The sequence below is a fragment of the Pempheris klunzingeri genome, chromosome 8 (assembly GCF_042242105.1).
Source record: "Pempheris klunzingeri isolate RE-2024b chromosome 8, fPemKlu1.hap1, whole genome shotgun sequence".
Classification (NCBI taxonomy): Eukaryota; Metazoa; Chordata; class Actinopteri; order Acropomatiformes; family Pempheridae; genus Pempheris; species Pempheris klunzingeri.
In genome coordinates, this window is record NC_092019.1 from 4,936,369 (window position 1) to 4,951,423 (window position 15,055).

Here is a 15,055-nt window from a genome sequence, read left to right on the forward strand (position 1 = left end):
GCACAGCCTGGCCTGGCTATACTTCTGTACATACAGCACACATTCTCCCAATACATACATGCGATATATTACAGAGTTGTTTTCATAAATTTGCATTGAATTTAATCAGAACTGGCTGTATTGCATTTGGGGTTGTAGATTAATTACACTAAGGAGAGTGACAAAGATCATTGTTGTAATATACTTAATATACTGTAATAACTGACAATGTGGCACTACAATGTACAGCAATGGTGCAATAGGTGAAGTAAAGCACCTCACACTGCAGTACCTTGTAATATCTCCCACTTGTACACTACATTGTTTCTATTTTTCTACCATAGCTGTACATATTTTTTTATATCTACTGCTATGACAATGAGTATCTTATCTTATCTTTACTTGAAAAGGAAAAAAAACCCATCAAAATGTGCTTATCTTGACAAGAATGTATCATTTGCCTGCAAAAGACAAGGGGATTAATGGTGACGAGGGAGGAGACTCCAACTCCCATAATGTCTCGGGTGTGGTTGCCTCGGTAACGTTGACGTCAGTTCCCCCCGCCCCTGCTCCGGCCGTGCCTTGGACTGGTGTGATTGGGGGAAACCCCGTGGACTGCATTCAGACTGACGGTGCTGAGAGAATCAGCTGTAACTCGGTACACCGACATCACTGCTATCTGCCAGCACTCAGGTATGAATGACTCACGGCCGTACAAACTGCACTTTTACATTAGCACGACTCCTTGCTTGGTCCTCTGTCTTATCCGAAAATGAAGCTTTGATGGTAGAGCGTTGTCTCCAATTGGTTTGTGTGGGGCTACGTGTAGCGCCGACAATCACCAGCCCGAAGAACAATGGCTAGCTTAGCTACATGTCGGGATGTGTCTAATAGCTGGTTTCTAAACGGAACATCAGACTGGGAAGGCGTGTCAGGTCGAAGGGTGAAGCTCTGATCATTTTCTGGTATTGCAGGCAAACGTTAAACACCTTAACTGAAGTCATTTCTAATGTAAATGATTATAAAATATCTTTAATCTGTATGTCATATTCCACGTAATGTGATCGTAATCTCAGTTTTAGCGTCAGCTATATTACAAATTCACTGTTAGCACCAGCCTTAGTTAGAATAATATTTGTGGTGAGGTATCATTAATGTATTGTATCAGTTTTATTGCTAACTGTAGGTGTTAAGTAGCACCAAGATAACGAGGATGAGTGTGAATGTTAACACCACCCGATTGGCAGCTAAACTAAGATGCTCATCTCTCTAAATGGTTTTTGTCGCACCGATTTAACAAATCAAACTCTTAATGTTTCAGTCCGAGGTTAACACAAATGCCCGAAGGTCTGTGTGGGCATTATGAGCGTGTCTTAGTAGCGATAAAGCTGGATATAACCTTCAGCACGTTTGTAAAAGCTGCCTGGCTCGGAATGCCCAGGTTTCAGGAAATAGCCGTCGCCATAACTGGAAACGGGTCACGAGGCCCAAACGGTAATAGCGGCAGCTTTTCATTCAAAGTGTGTTGTTTCTCGTCTCAACTGTGCAAGTAAATGTATGCTAAGCTCTTTTTGGGGGCCATGTCGGGCAGATATTCTGACTTTAGATGCAGTAAGCCGCTTTAATAAGGCACTTTTCCGCTTGTTGGGCGAGCCACAGGTACAGGGATGGGTGTGGTGTGTGTGTGTGTGTGTGTGTGTATGCGGGAGAAAGAGGGGGCCACATCTGCGTTTGCCCTGCAGGCTTAACAGCAATAGAAGAACAAGTTCTTCCTGCATGTGTCTGTACCATGACTGCAGCCTGCATTATCCCTGCAAATAGCCTCCATATTCACACAGGACCTAAGATGTAACTGCGATTTTTTTTTTTACTCTGCTGTTGCCTATTTATTTACGGGTTAAAATGCCTCCACACACCTATTTAACCATGTTACATCATAACCATGCCTCACCAAGCTGTCACTCAAACCAATTGACCAAAATCCCTTTGCGTTCTGTTTTTTAGGATTTAGCAGGATTGACATTGTAAACCAATTTGTGTGGTAAAGGTGGTATTGATGCTACAGCTGCTTTAAAATTTGGCATCCATCTTAATACGTAATTTGTTCCCTTCTATACACAGCATTTGTGATGTTATTTTATTATACAGTATGTCAATTCTGTTTGACAAATATACAGCTTGGGGCGGATTTTGAACACGCCTCACTACATGCACTGTGGAATGGGAAAAAGTGATTGATCCCGTGGAGGCCCACCGGCTATTTTAGATGGGTCAAACGGATGTAGGGTATTGATCTGGTGCTGAGAGAGAATTCCCCTGGGTTGGCGTGTGTATTAAGTTTACACCCAGACCTTTACGTTGTACTGCTAGTGTCTAACTTTATTCTTTTTCCAAACCCATTGCACGCAACACTGCTTAGTAACTTGCTCTGCTGATGTAGTGTCATAGTGTTGTGGCCAATAGTGGTATCACTAAGGCTTGTAACCATGAAAAGCATCTCAGTTGCATTTAAAAAAAAATTTTTAATTAGCTAACAAAGCTGCATTCCAAACAATGAATATTCTCTCATTTCTTTTGCTTAAGCACACTGTATGTATTTGTTCTGACTTGCTGTGTTTAGTATTTTTCACTCTCATGACCTTTAGCTGTCGTGGTGTCCATCTGTGTTTCTTCCTTCAGGAGGCCAGAAAGCCTCAAAACCAGCAGTTACATGATGTGCCACAACTTCAGTTAAATGTGTTAACCATGCGTGGTTGGTAGTTTCTGTGGGCTGAGTAGGGGACCCCATCTACTGATGAATTCAGTTGAGGGCCAACACAAATGATTTATCTTTTCCTGGTAGTTTGGACGCCCAGTGTTTCCCAACCCTGGTCATTGGGACACAGCCCTGTTTTTTTTTCTTCTCTGTAGACATTTCCCAGCCTCAACACACCTGATTTAAACGAATTCGCTGTTGGGCTTCTGTAGAGGGTTGATGACAAGCTGAAACATCTAAAACATGCAGGGCAGTGTGCCCCCAGGACCAGGGTTGGGAAACACTGCATTAGCCTCTTTAATTGCCCTTGAAATTCTATTTTTCACTCGCTTTTGCACCACTCATTTAGTAATGGGTACTTCTGGTAGACAGGTACTGGTCCAAATAGAAAAATGTCTGCTTGCCAGTTATGTAATTGACTTTCAGATCTCCCAATTTTTTCCTCTTTGCTTTCCTTCCCGCAGTGAGCAGTCATGAGCGAGGCACCCCAGAAGGAACTGGTACAAAAGGCCAAGCTCGCCGAGCAGGCCGAGCGCTATGATGACATGGCTGCCGCGATGAAGACGGTGACGGAGGAAAGCGATCAGCTGTCGAACGAGGAGCGCAACCTGCTGTCGGTGGCCTACAAGAACGTGGTGGGCGCCCGCCGCTCTTCATGGCGCGTGGTGTCCAGCATCGAGCAGAAGGCCGAGGGCAGCGAAAGGAAGCAGGTCATGGCCAAAGAGTACCGGGAAAAGATTGAGCAAGAGCTGAGAGAGATCTGCAAGGACGTGCTGGTGAGATACCATTTCATGACACAGCACATTAACAGTAATGGCTTTTTGTCATAGTTTTTAGACATGGGTGTCTGTAACGAAAATGTTCTTTACAGCTTGATTAAGACACAACAGGACTGTTAATGGGAAGAATCTCAAAATATGATATCAAGGCTGAAAAGCTTTTCTTGTTCAGTGCTCTTAAAAGGATGAAACAACGTTCCTTCAGTCTAAGTGTGTATTTAGCCTTAATGTTAATGTGACGGCATTTAATTTAGGCGTGTCATGTTGGACACAAGTCTAAACTTTCATGTTTTAAAGTGTTACAGAAATGTTACTTGGTACGACTAAATATGTAAAAGTGAGTTTGGCTCCAAGACGTGAAATCAGTACACTGTATAAATTTGCCGTCACGCTTACATAGCAACTTAGAGTCTCATTTCTCACCAGGGGCTTAACAATATTTGTCCATGACTGCATGATAAAACTCAGACAAATTAACTATTCAGTCCAATCCGATTGGATGAACCTTTTACTCTAGGCACAAACTGTATTTATAATCTTCAAGCGGCAAATTACTAGATGTTGGGTGTGTCAAAATTGTTTCATGACTGTTACTGATGAGCGAAAGGAAGCCCTCTCGACAAAATTTATAGCCACTGCTTTTGACGTTCAGATTATGTAAAGAAATGCTGACTGGGGAGTGAGTGTAACTCCACAGTCATACCTCCCTTCGACAGCTCATGTTAAGGGTGTGTCCTTTCTGTCAACAAGACACAGTGGACCTGGTAGAGAGGTGCCACGCATTGCTTCATTTCCACTCCTGGCTGTCTTACAGCAATAAGCTCAAGTTTTCTGGCTTTAATCATCTGTCATCAGTGATCACAAGAGATTGCCGTGCCATTCTTCCTTAACACGCCCCTGTGGAGTGAGTGTGCAAAATGACGAATATGATTTGCGTCATCGTTCATAGTCTAAGTTAGCCAGATTTTTCAACGGTTTGTGAGGTGGTAAGTGTGTTAAGCCTATTAAGGCAGCCAGGCCTGTTGGCCACTTTTGTAATGCTCCCAAATGGTCCCTTCTCATTACACCTACAGCAGCAGGTAATGTTTGATCAGCAGCGCAGGCCACAGAGAAGCTATAAATGAATAACCCAGAGATAAGGAAAGGAAAGTAAGAAAACACAGTAAGCATGAGCTCACCCAGTGCAGGAAGTTGTGTGTAAATACAGTTGGTGGCCACTTTATTAGGTACATTTATATAATCTAAAGCAGTCCAATACGCCAGCCCTGACATAATATCTATCTTTACAAAGCTCATAATGTAAACTCTACTGTCGGTAGGATGTTTCCTTAAGCTGCAACACTAACAAATCTGTTATTGAACATTATATCTCTTCATAAAATATTGTAAAGACCGATGTCAAACATTCAGATAAGGTTAGCAGGCCTCTCATTTAAAGCCCTTTTATAAAAGTACAGTCACCAGTGGTAGATTATATGAAGTAATGTTAATTCCATAACATCTATACTCAAAGTTTTATCTGTCTGGCTAATGTGCTCTCGTAGATCACTCACTCTGTAACGTCACTATACCACCACGAATGAAATGTGCTTTTGTAGTTCAGCAGGGTGGTGACTCTTCTCCTGAGAAATTATCTAGCTGATTGCTGCGCGCCATATACAGTAGAGTCTTTCAGTTTAACCTTTTATGCATATCAAATCGATATTTCCTAATTATGAGTGAGGACTCCCAGTATTTGGTCACGTAGCTGAAAAATCACAAGCAAAAGTCAGAATCTTAGTGACGTTCAGTTTGTCGGTACAATTGGAATCAGTGAACATTCAACATTTCTTATCTTCTGAAACTTCTCTCATTTTCAGGTTTTAGCTACAACTTGTGAACATTAATTGTACTAACTTCATTAATTATGTTAAGCTTAAATTAGTAGCTACCGGTAAAAACTGTCATCTTTCAGGCTTCTCAACCAGAAGCTGGTGACCACAGACCTAAACTGAGTCGTTGAATGTCGAAAGCTAAACTCAGTTAGGTTTGACAAAGGCATTAAAAAGGATTGGAAACTTGGGTCTGTCTAGATTAAATGCTGTTCAACTGTAACATATTTGTCACTGAGGTCTTGGTTAAAGGTGGACCACATTATATTGACTGATGTCTCTACAGTCTTGCCCTTTCTATCTGCACACTTGAGGGGCAGCAGAATATTAGAAATACCTCTCATCTTTCCTCTCAATATAATGCAGTCCATTATAACACCGTAAGTAACTGCAATCTCAGTGCTAACGTCATTTAAATTGATTGTAAAATTAGAATGTGAACGTTATGACCAAAGCTTTGTAGCTTCAGTCTATTCGCTGCAGCCCTATCAGACAGTAGAAGTGTACCTAATAAAGTGGCCACTTCATGTACGTCTTCTACTCCCGTGATTCATATACTGTCGTCATCTATTGGGCAAGGTAAGCACAGCTTTATTTATACCTCAGCTTAGGTTCTTCTGTGCTGTGGTGGAAAAGGTGTAGATTTAGTGTTTGTTCCTCACAAGAAAATAAAATTACTGTGGTATTTTAATATGAACTCCTTCACAAAGATTGGGGTTTTGCCTGTATGTCAAGCTGTTTCTGAATGAGAGAAGAATGTATTCTAAAGCAACAGGGGTAACTTGACTCTGGTGCTTAGCACTTTACAGACCCATTAGCAATCAACCCCCTAGATGTATTAGTATAGAGGGCATTGGAGAGCAATGTAGCCTTTTCTATACATATTTTAGGATAACGGGTTAAATCTGATCAGAAACGGATGAATAATCTAACATTTATGAATAATGTTGAATTACTTTTTCTTTTGTTTATTCATATTCTAAGGGCTCAATCAGACTGCTAGCACTGCCTGTTTCCTGTTAAAGGGATAGTTTGGATTATTTGATATGAGGTGCTTATCCATAGTTTGTATATTATCCACAGTTTGGAGAAGCACGCAGGCGTCCCGGCATAAATACGTCAGGTTCAGCGGAACAACTAATTTTAATTACTTAGAAAAAAAGATCAACACCAGTTTGTGCTATGTTAAGAATATTTTTGCCACTTTATACTGCCATCAGACAGCCCTTTCGATGGGGTACTGACGCTGCTCTCTTTGTCTTTACTTGCTTGTAAGCCACCAGGGACTCCTGCCTGCTCCTTCAAACTGAGGGCGTTCTGCATGCAATCTCCTTTAGATGATACACTGATACACTCATCAGAGCTTTGACGTACAAGAAACAATCCTCAGTGTAGCCAACTCCAGTTTCTGCCACGTTTGCCCCCACCTGATGTGTTAATAACCTTTTTTTTTTTTTTTTTTTTTAATTAAACCTGAGATAAAAGGGGACCGACCACAATCAGTTTGGCACCATGGCTTGGAATGATTAAAGGGATACTCGCTAATTTTCAACTGACTTTGTATCATTACAAAGGGTACTATATGCAAATGAACAATGTTTTACTGTTCTCTGTGTTGCCCGAGGCCAGAGCCACAGCTTGTTGTTCGCATCATCTGGTGAATAACTGACTTAACAAAATAACAGTAATGATTTTATTACTAGTTAAATCAATAGTTTTTGTTACAGATAATATCCTGTCTTAGTGTCTTATGTACATGTCTGTAGTACTGTAGCTATCTGTAGGACCTCTGCTACTCTGTTCCTCTCTCAGCCTGTGCATTATCTGCCTGGTGACTCACCAAGTCCTAATCCTATAATGACAGCAGCTGAGCCACCAGCGTTCTGGCTCACTGACCTCCACTTCGGCCCGAGCAGCCATATGGGGACAGAAATAGAGAGGGATGACGGTAGTAAGGAGGGCAGAGGAGGAGGGTTGTAGGACAGGGATGAGACCGAGGAATGCTTGAAGCAAACTACGTGGTACGAAGCGTCGCTGTCCAAAGAGAGCCGTGCTTTGACTCTGAGTTTAGCTATATGATGGTCCGATCTGAGTAGACTCGCACACTCAGTATGCACTGTAATGCTCCCTTTGAAGGTCAGTTAAGTAATGTCTGTCATTGCTGACGGAACTTATTGAGTAATCTAACGCTCACAGTGGTGTATCAATCCTGCTGCCCCGTGCTGCTTATGCACACAAGAGAACACACGGCCATGATGGTCACTTTGACTGAAATTAGATTTACAGGATGTGCTGCGCAAACAATACAAGTTCTATTGAAGCGGGCAGAGATCTGCACACATGCCCTGTCCAGGAATATCTCTCCCTTCCCTGAGTACGACAGGGATATAGAGCACAGTATGAAATGTGCATGTACAATTACTGAAAATGTGTGTTTAATTTGCTCTGAGCATTGCTGCCATGGTTGTAGTTTGATTTTAGCTATGCCCTTGCCAGTGGCACAGTTCTACATTCAGATCCCAGGGGGCTTCCCTGAGCCCTCACATCAGCCTAAGAGCAATGCAGTGCTCTTACATCAGCCTTGTTTATTCCATTATTCTGGGAATAATGTACAAATGATCTGTGTAATGCAAAAATTCATTTGGACCACTGGTCTTAAGTTTGAACTATCCCTTACGGAGCGACTCGTGGTCTTAACACCCAGCGTTAAATGAATTTCCGGGCCAAATGTATGCATCTTTCAACTTTATATTCGTCTGATACCTAGGGATCCAAATCAGGCCATTATGTAACTATTCCTATGTAGAGACCATTAGTCAGGCCTGTAATTTATGCTGCAGTAACCCACAGTTTTAGAAGGTTTGGTCTGGGTTTCTCAACAATATATCATCACTAATGTCATTATGCTTTATTTTAAGTCTGTAGCACACAGTTTTTGTCATGGTTGTCAAAACGTTCACATAGGAACTACAATGAAATACTCAGTTAAGCCATAAATAGATAAAATCTGCACTTAGTCTGAAGCATTAATTCCTGTTTTTGTAAAGGCAGTGTTTAACCCTCTTTGTCCCATATCGCTTTAACATAGTAGATTAACAACACTTAGTGGTGCATGCTTGTGTTGTAAAGAGCCTGGCTCTGTGAGTGACCTACTTCCGCAGCAAAAGCTCATCAGGAGTTCAGCAGCCTGGCTCTCTCCTCTCTTTCTCCACCCCCACCATCTTTCATCCATACTGCCATCCTCCCTCTCTTGCCTCCTCCGCCCTTCTCCACTCTCCACCATCTTCACTCCCCGCTCTTCTGTCCAGCCCGTCCCTTTTTCCTCCCCCATGCTTTCATGTTACCCACCATCCACACATATCCAGCCCCCTCAGTGGTCCCTGAAGCATCTGTGGCGTAGCTCAGGCAAAGTCTCAGGCTCAAGCCTCGAGGCTATTGGAGGTAGCCAGCTTGACTGTACCCTTATTTAGGTCTGGTGAGAAATGATGCTTTGAAATGTTGCCTATGATGTGTATTTATATGGGTTGAAGTAACAGCCACTGCTCCTGTAGGGTCAGTGGACAAGTGACAAATTAGCCGTTTTATGTAAAATTTGTATTCAGTCAATTATTAGTGTACACATTTTATACCCATAGTTAACAGATACAAATCAGTTCTGCTATTTCTACTTATTTTATGATCTGCGCACGCCGATTGTAAAGCAAGTTATATAAACCGCATTTGACACATGGGATTAAATATCCTCAAAAAGTCTCTTCTCCTCCAACAGTCTGTCACGTCTGTTTTGTTTGTTTTTTCTGCCACAGAGTCTCTTGGACAAATATCTCATTCCCAAAGCCACTGCAGCAGAGAGCAAAGTCTTCTATTTGAAAATGAAAGGAGATTACTACCGCTACTTGGCTGAGGTGGCTACAGGAGAGGAGAAGAAAAGTAAGCTGGGTGTTTTTATGCCATCTGTGTGCGGGGGTGGTGGTGGTGGTGGTTTATTTCATCTTCATTATTTATGTGTGTATGTTTGCAGGCTAGAACGCTGGATTGTAAGAACAGTTATCTACTACTCCTAGCCCAGCCAAATAAGACGTATTAGACAAGATCCTATTAAATGAACACTTAAGTATTGGGATTAGCTTTATGACACTGGCTCCTCAATGCTGATTACAACAGTATCACAGTATGCTCATCTGGCAGTAAGAAACGTAGAATAACTGCACTTGAATGTCAACACTTCCTGTCATTATTATTTACTGGTAACAGCCAACAACCAGTAGGTACATTTTTAAAGTTAGAAACTGAACTTAAAGCTGCTTCTTAGAAATTTAACTATTTACCATTTTAAGCCTATAAGAATTATAATCTGTTCAGATTCATTTCATTCCTTTATAGATGTCCACTTCCTCTTGGGTTAAAAATAAAAGCAGCTCAGCGGTGCAGAGAGTCTTCCTCTGCTTCAGCTTCTCTTAACAGATTTGCCTCCTAGTGGCTGTTGAGAGACATGTCAGCGTCTAATATTTTATTTTTTACAGTTTTTCACTGGTCTCTCTTCTAAACTAATTTGCTAGTCTTTCATTTCTGTCTAATAAGACAGTGGTCCCCAACCTGAGGTCTGGATCCGTAGTCTTCATGAGATGGAAAGAAGGAAAAGAAAAAAATCAGCCATACAGTTGTTTATTTTGACTTTAATCTGTTTTATATAGTATTGGATATTATGGAATTATTGAAATAAAAACAGTCAGTAGAGGAAAAGTCTCTACTCACATCTCATAGACAAGTACTTAAGCAGGTGGACACCGGCTTGTTTTAATGGGTTGTAAAGCCAAAACGTTTTGGAAATCACTTTTGTAATTAAATTTCTAGAGCAAATTGTAAGACGATGGATGGGAAAGTCTTCCCTCTTGGCTTCAGCTTTCCCGTAAGGTCTTGCCTCAATGGCAGAAGACAACTAAAGAAACTGTCTCCGTTGAGTTTGCATTTCATTCCTCTCTACACTCAGTAATACAGGGAGAGCAGGTGTTTCCAGTTTAGGGAACATTACTGAAATCAGCCACCTGAATTTATCAGCATGAGGCATGAATGACTTCAACCACAGAAAAGGGAAACTGAAAGGTCTCAGGCTGTTTAACTGCATGTTCGGTGTTGATTCTCAATCATATTAAGCCACACAGCCAATTAAAACCTCAGAAAGTAGTAGTCTGGTTATCAGTCTACATCCAGTCCAACTAAAGTTGTAGTGTTACGGTGTGTTGGGTGTGGAACCGTTTCTTTGCCGTGACTTCCTGGAGTCTTTTCAGGAAGTGGCATCACGCGATCAAATGCGAAGGCCTCGTCTCTTTTCAGGGGAAAGAACTGCAGTTTCACATGACGTCAGAAAAGTCTTTCACTCTGAGATTAGAGGCACATAAAATCCATGGATTACAGTCTAAGGCAGCCTCAGACTGTCGTCTCCAACTAAATCTCAGCCCAGCGTTAGATCAAATAGTTGGCTGCTAATAGGTTGGTTATTTACTGGTAACACTTAGCCAGATGTCCAGATAAGCAGACACTGTGTTGGGTCATTGATCCAATTGGATGGGGAATACTACAGAGGCGTGACAGCTGACTGATTAACCCTAATTTAGCAGGACTGGAAATGTTAAAGAATGGCAAGGTCCCAAAATGATTATTAGACATGTTGATAAAACAAAGGTTTGATAAATGTGGTAACTCGTGTACAAACTGTCACTGCTCACATGTTCTTAGGGTCCACAGTTCTCACACTGTCGTTTCCTCTCTCAGGCATCATTACAGACTCGAAGGACGCCTACCAAAAAGCCCTTGATATCAGCAAATGTGACATGCAGCCCACGCACCCAATCCGTCTGGGTCTTGCCCTGAATTTCTCAGTTTTCTACTACGAGATCCTCAACTCACCTGAGCAGGCCTGCCACCTGGCCAAAGGCGTAAGTCCACCACACCACAATCTCTCTTCACGCCTCTGAGGATGTCAAACTGCTGAGTGTAATGCAGATTTAATAACATCTGTGATAAAAGCTGTGTGCACAAGCTCACTTCGTAGCGGCTTGTTTTGAACCACCATGATTTTTCCAGCAGTTAATCGTGTGTTTTGAATCCTCCAGGCTTTTGATGATGCCATCGCAGAGCTCGACACACTGAGTGAAGATTCGTACAAAGACAGTACACTAATCATGCAGCTACTGAGAGACAACTTGACAGTAAGTTTCCACTTCTTAAACAACATGTACCAACACAAACAACATGGACAGATGTTGTGCAAAAAAGAATAATGTAGAGTATTCAAACTAAGACTGCAACTGATTATTACTGTCTTTCATTCTTTCTACCTATGATTCATTGAATCGTCTTAAAAATGCCAATCACAACTTCCAAAGCCTAGAAATTCACATTTGATGAGCTGAAACCAGAGATTAGTTTGCCAGTTTTGCATTTGATTATTTCAGGATAGATTAGTTATTAAAATTGATGCAGGTTAATTTTCTGGTGATTGACTAATCGATAGATCAACAAATCCTTGCAGCTACAATTGAAACAACACTCATTTGAGCTCATATGAGCTGAGTTTTCTCAGTGCCTCGACACAAATACAACCTGTGACCAGAATAAAAGGGATTACAAGGGATTTGGTAACATTTTTGGAGCCATGCAGATGGAAAACGCACTACAGCAGTTTAATCCACTCAGGTCACCCACATTTCCTCACTTTAACCTGGTGATGTGAAGCCATGCAGTTCTGATTTCACTCTGCAGGTGAATGGGATCAGTTTATGATGCTCAGAGCATTTGAAAATAACATTAAATTCAGCAGTAGAATTTCTCTCCAGAAATAATATATCACAACAATTATATCGTGTGCAGGGTAATGGGGACACTTTTGGATTTTGCAAATTAATTTGGTGCTTTGAGCTACGAAAAAAAAAAATTCTGTTGCCAGCCATTATATCAGAATCGGCAGCAATGGACGAATAGCAAGATACTTGTTTGTGTAGCATGGCTGCATAACCCTACAAGTAAGTGAGGACATTCTTACCAGTAAAGCTCATCAATTGTCAGGAATATTTCATTGAACATTCAGGTAAAATCTTGCCACAACAGTCCTTATGTCACCTTTGGTATGAACTCCAAACAGTGTCTACACAAAGGTCCATCACCCGTCAGTATTCAACAGCTTAGCATGAGCATCCAATAGGTTGCAGGTTAAATGACACAAAGACTAAATGTGTAACAGCTATTTAGTAGTTTGAATTTGTTACTTATAAATTTTTCTGGTCACTTGAGTGGAGACTATCCACTATGCTCTTAAAGGAGAACACCGGTGTGTTTTAAACCTGCGCCCTATGTGGCTATATTTTGCAGTTTAAATGACTGAAAAACAGTAAAAACATGTTTTGGCATTGGTCCGGTAGATTACCTCAGCAGGCAGCCGCCAAACAGGCTGCAAATGCTGCAACATAATCCTTCAAAGTATGTCCAGTAAAAGTGCTTTTCTTCCTCTAACAGGCACAGATTGTTGTTGTTCTAAGTGTCTGACAACATTACGGATAAGATCTCCACCAAGATGGATTTAAGATATGTTTTTGTTTAACTAGAAAAGGCAGTGATACTGCTACCTACAAAAAAACCATTAGACTCCCCTGTCATACCTCACAAAACATGGGACTAAATGTGACTTCAGGTTACACGACACAAACTACCCTGCAGAGGCAGTGGAAGAACAGCAGCTCTCATGTTTGGTGAGGTAAAATGGAGTCTGGTGGCTTTGAAGAGAGCAACATAACCGCTGTTCCTGATTTAAGAACAAGGATCCTACAGGTCTGTGTCTGTAGGGATCCTTTCCATATTGTCGGACACTTAAAGGAACAATCTGAGCCAGTCGGTGGCAAAAATAAGCACTTTTAGTGGACGTAGTTTGACATAATTTGTACCAGAATATGTACAAATTATGGTCCAGTTCTGCGTCCTTTGGTCTCTAAAAAGACACATAAATCCAAACTATTCTTCTTCTTTAACTCTCCATTAATATGAACATGAACAGTTTTAAGAGTAGGTATTAATGTTCTCCTGTTCTCCTCGCTCTCCTCAGCTGTGGACCTCTGATAACCAGGTCGAGGGAGAGGATACAGAGGAGCCCAGAGATTGAGCCAGACCCCCATAGTCATCCCCGTCTACCTGCCATCGTCCCGGCTCATCTTGATCATGATCATCAACACTGAGACCACCTCATTATCATCATCATCATCATTATCATCATCATCATCGCCGTCCAGCTCTCTCCATCTTTTTTCTATTTAGCTCTCTGAACTCTCGTCTCACTCCTACCGGTTTACTATTCCTCCTTTTGTAGTAACTGAGGGGGGTGGGGAGGGAGGGTAAGTTTTAAACTGCGTGGCAGGAGGGTCCATGTGGAAGGGTAAAGTGTGTTTGCGGTCGGTTGCTCGTCTGCTGACCTTTTCTGTGTGGGAGCAATAAGGGTGTTGCATTATTAAGGTGGTGGCCAAAAGGAGAAGCTCTCAACCCGTGAAACACGCAGCAGGTTGAGTTTCTAGAGTCAGACAACGGTTATACAGTATGTGTATCCTGTTCATACCAACGCTCCTGTTCTTAAATCAGCGCCATCTTTTTGATGATACATCCACGATTTCACCAAATCAGGAGTTGGCTCCTCACACCTTTAGGAGACAGCAGCCGTTAGTCTGTACCCGGCAAGAGGAGTGGCAGCAGAGGTGAGGACAGTGGAGGTGTAATGGGGGAGTGCTAGAGACGCGAGGCAAGGTTTTGTTGGAACACAAAGGTTACATTCCATTTACTGTCAGTTTCTCAACTTTCTACTCTTTATTATTATTATTTTGTTTTTTTCGGGTGACCTGCTTTTGTATTTCTATGTATCAATTACGAGGTATAGAAAACTTTGAAGAACAAAAGAGCACACACGCTTGTTATTGTTGATGTTTTTATGAGCACAGCAGTAAAACAAAAAAACAAACAAAAAAAAAATCCCACGTGCTTATCTAGTTACTGCTTTTTTCAAATTAAGATTTTTATTTGTTTTGTCTTTTATTCTCCTTTTTTTTTCTTTCAATACTTGCCTAAACTGCATGTTGGTAAGAAGTAGTTTGTGGAGATGTAAGGAAGGTTGTTGTCGGGCGGGCTAGTTTTGTTCATGTCTTTGAAATTTTCATACAGAACACCCAAGCATAACTGTTATTTGGGGGGAAATGTGTAATTTCATGTAAGTGGAATAATAAAAAATAATTTAAAAGTTTCAGCTTGTCCATTTGAAGTGATGCTCCTCTATTAGTGGATGGTTTAATGTTCAAAAACAGCGTTATTGTTCTCATACCAGACGTGGCTGCTGCTGTTTTGCCGTTGGTGAGGGGAAAAAACAATGGCGGCAGCGAGGTGGACTTGGGAGGTCCTTGATTGGATCGGTCACATGACCAACAGATACCCGTATGACATCATAAAGGGAGTGACATCTAAACAGTGCATTTTTGGACACTTACTTTAAAACACTGAAGCAGAAAGGTCATTAAAAAGTGCATTGTGGATAAAATGGGTGGTTTTCCTACCACTGAAACCACTATGTTTTGCTATATTTGGATAGTAACAACTGCAACAACCATAACTGCTTTCTGTGAATCACTGCAAGAAATAGTGAG

At 41.5% G+C, this 15,055-nt stretch overlaps 1 protein-coding gene across 1 annotated transcript; it reads left to right on the plus strand.

Annotated features, from left to right (window-relative positions):
* Window positions 1–584: 584 nt before the first annotated feature.
* LOC139204933 (14-3-3 protein beta/alpha-1-like) lies at window positions 585–14,658 on the plus strand. The gene is made up of 6 exons (XM_070834967.1): window positions 585–672; window positions 3,199–3,510; window positions 9,191–9,314; window positions 11,157–11,320; window positions 11,498–11,593; window positions 13,480–14,658. Exons 2-6 carry the CDS (start codon window positions 3,208–3,210, stop codon window positions 13,534–13,536), a joined length of 744 nt encoding a protein of 247 aa, XP_070691068.1. The 5' UTR covers window positions 585–672; window positions 3,199–3,207; the 3' UTR covers window positions 13,537–14,658.
* The last annotated feature ends 397 nt before the right edge of the window (window positions 14,659–15,055 follow it).

Coding starts and splice junctions, on each gene's coding strand:
- LOC139204933 (XM_070834967.1), top strand. CDS start 3,208: ATGAGCGAGGCACCCCAGAAGGAACTGGTACAAAAGGCCAAGCTCGCC. Junction 9,315..11,156: donor TACAGGAGAGGAGAAGAAAA/GTAAGCTGGGTG, acceptor TTCCTCTCTCAG/GCATCATTACAGACTCGAAG. Junction 11,594..13,479: donor TACTGAGAGACAACTTGACA/GTAAGTTTCCAC, acceptor CGCTCTCCTCAG/CTGTGGACCTCTGATAACCA.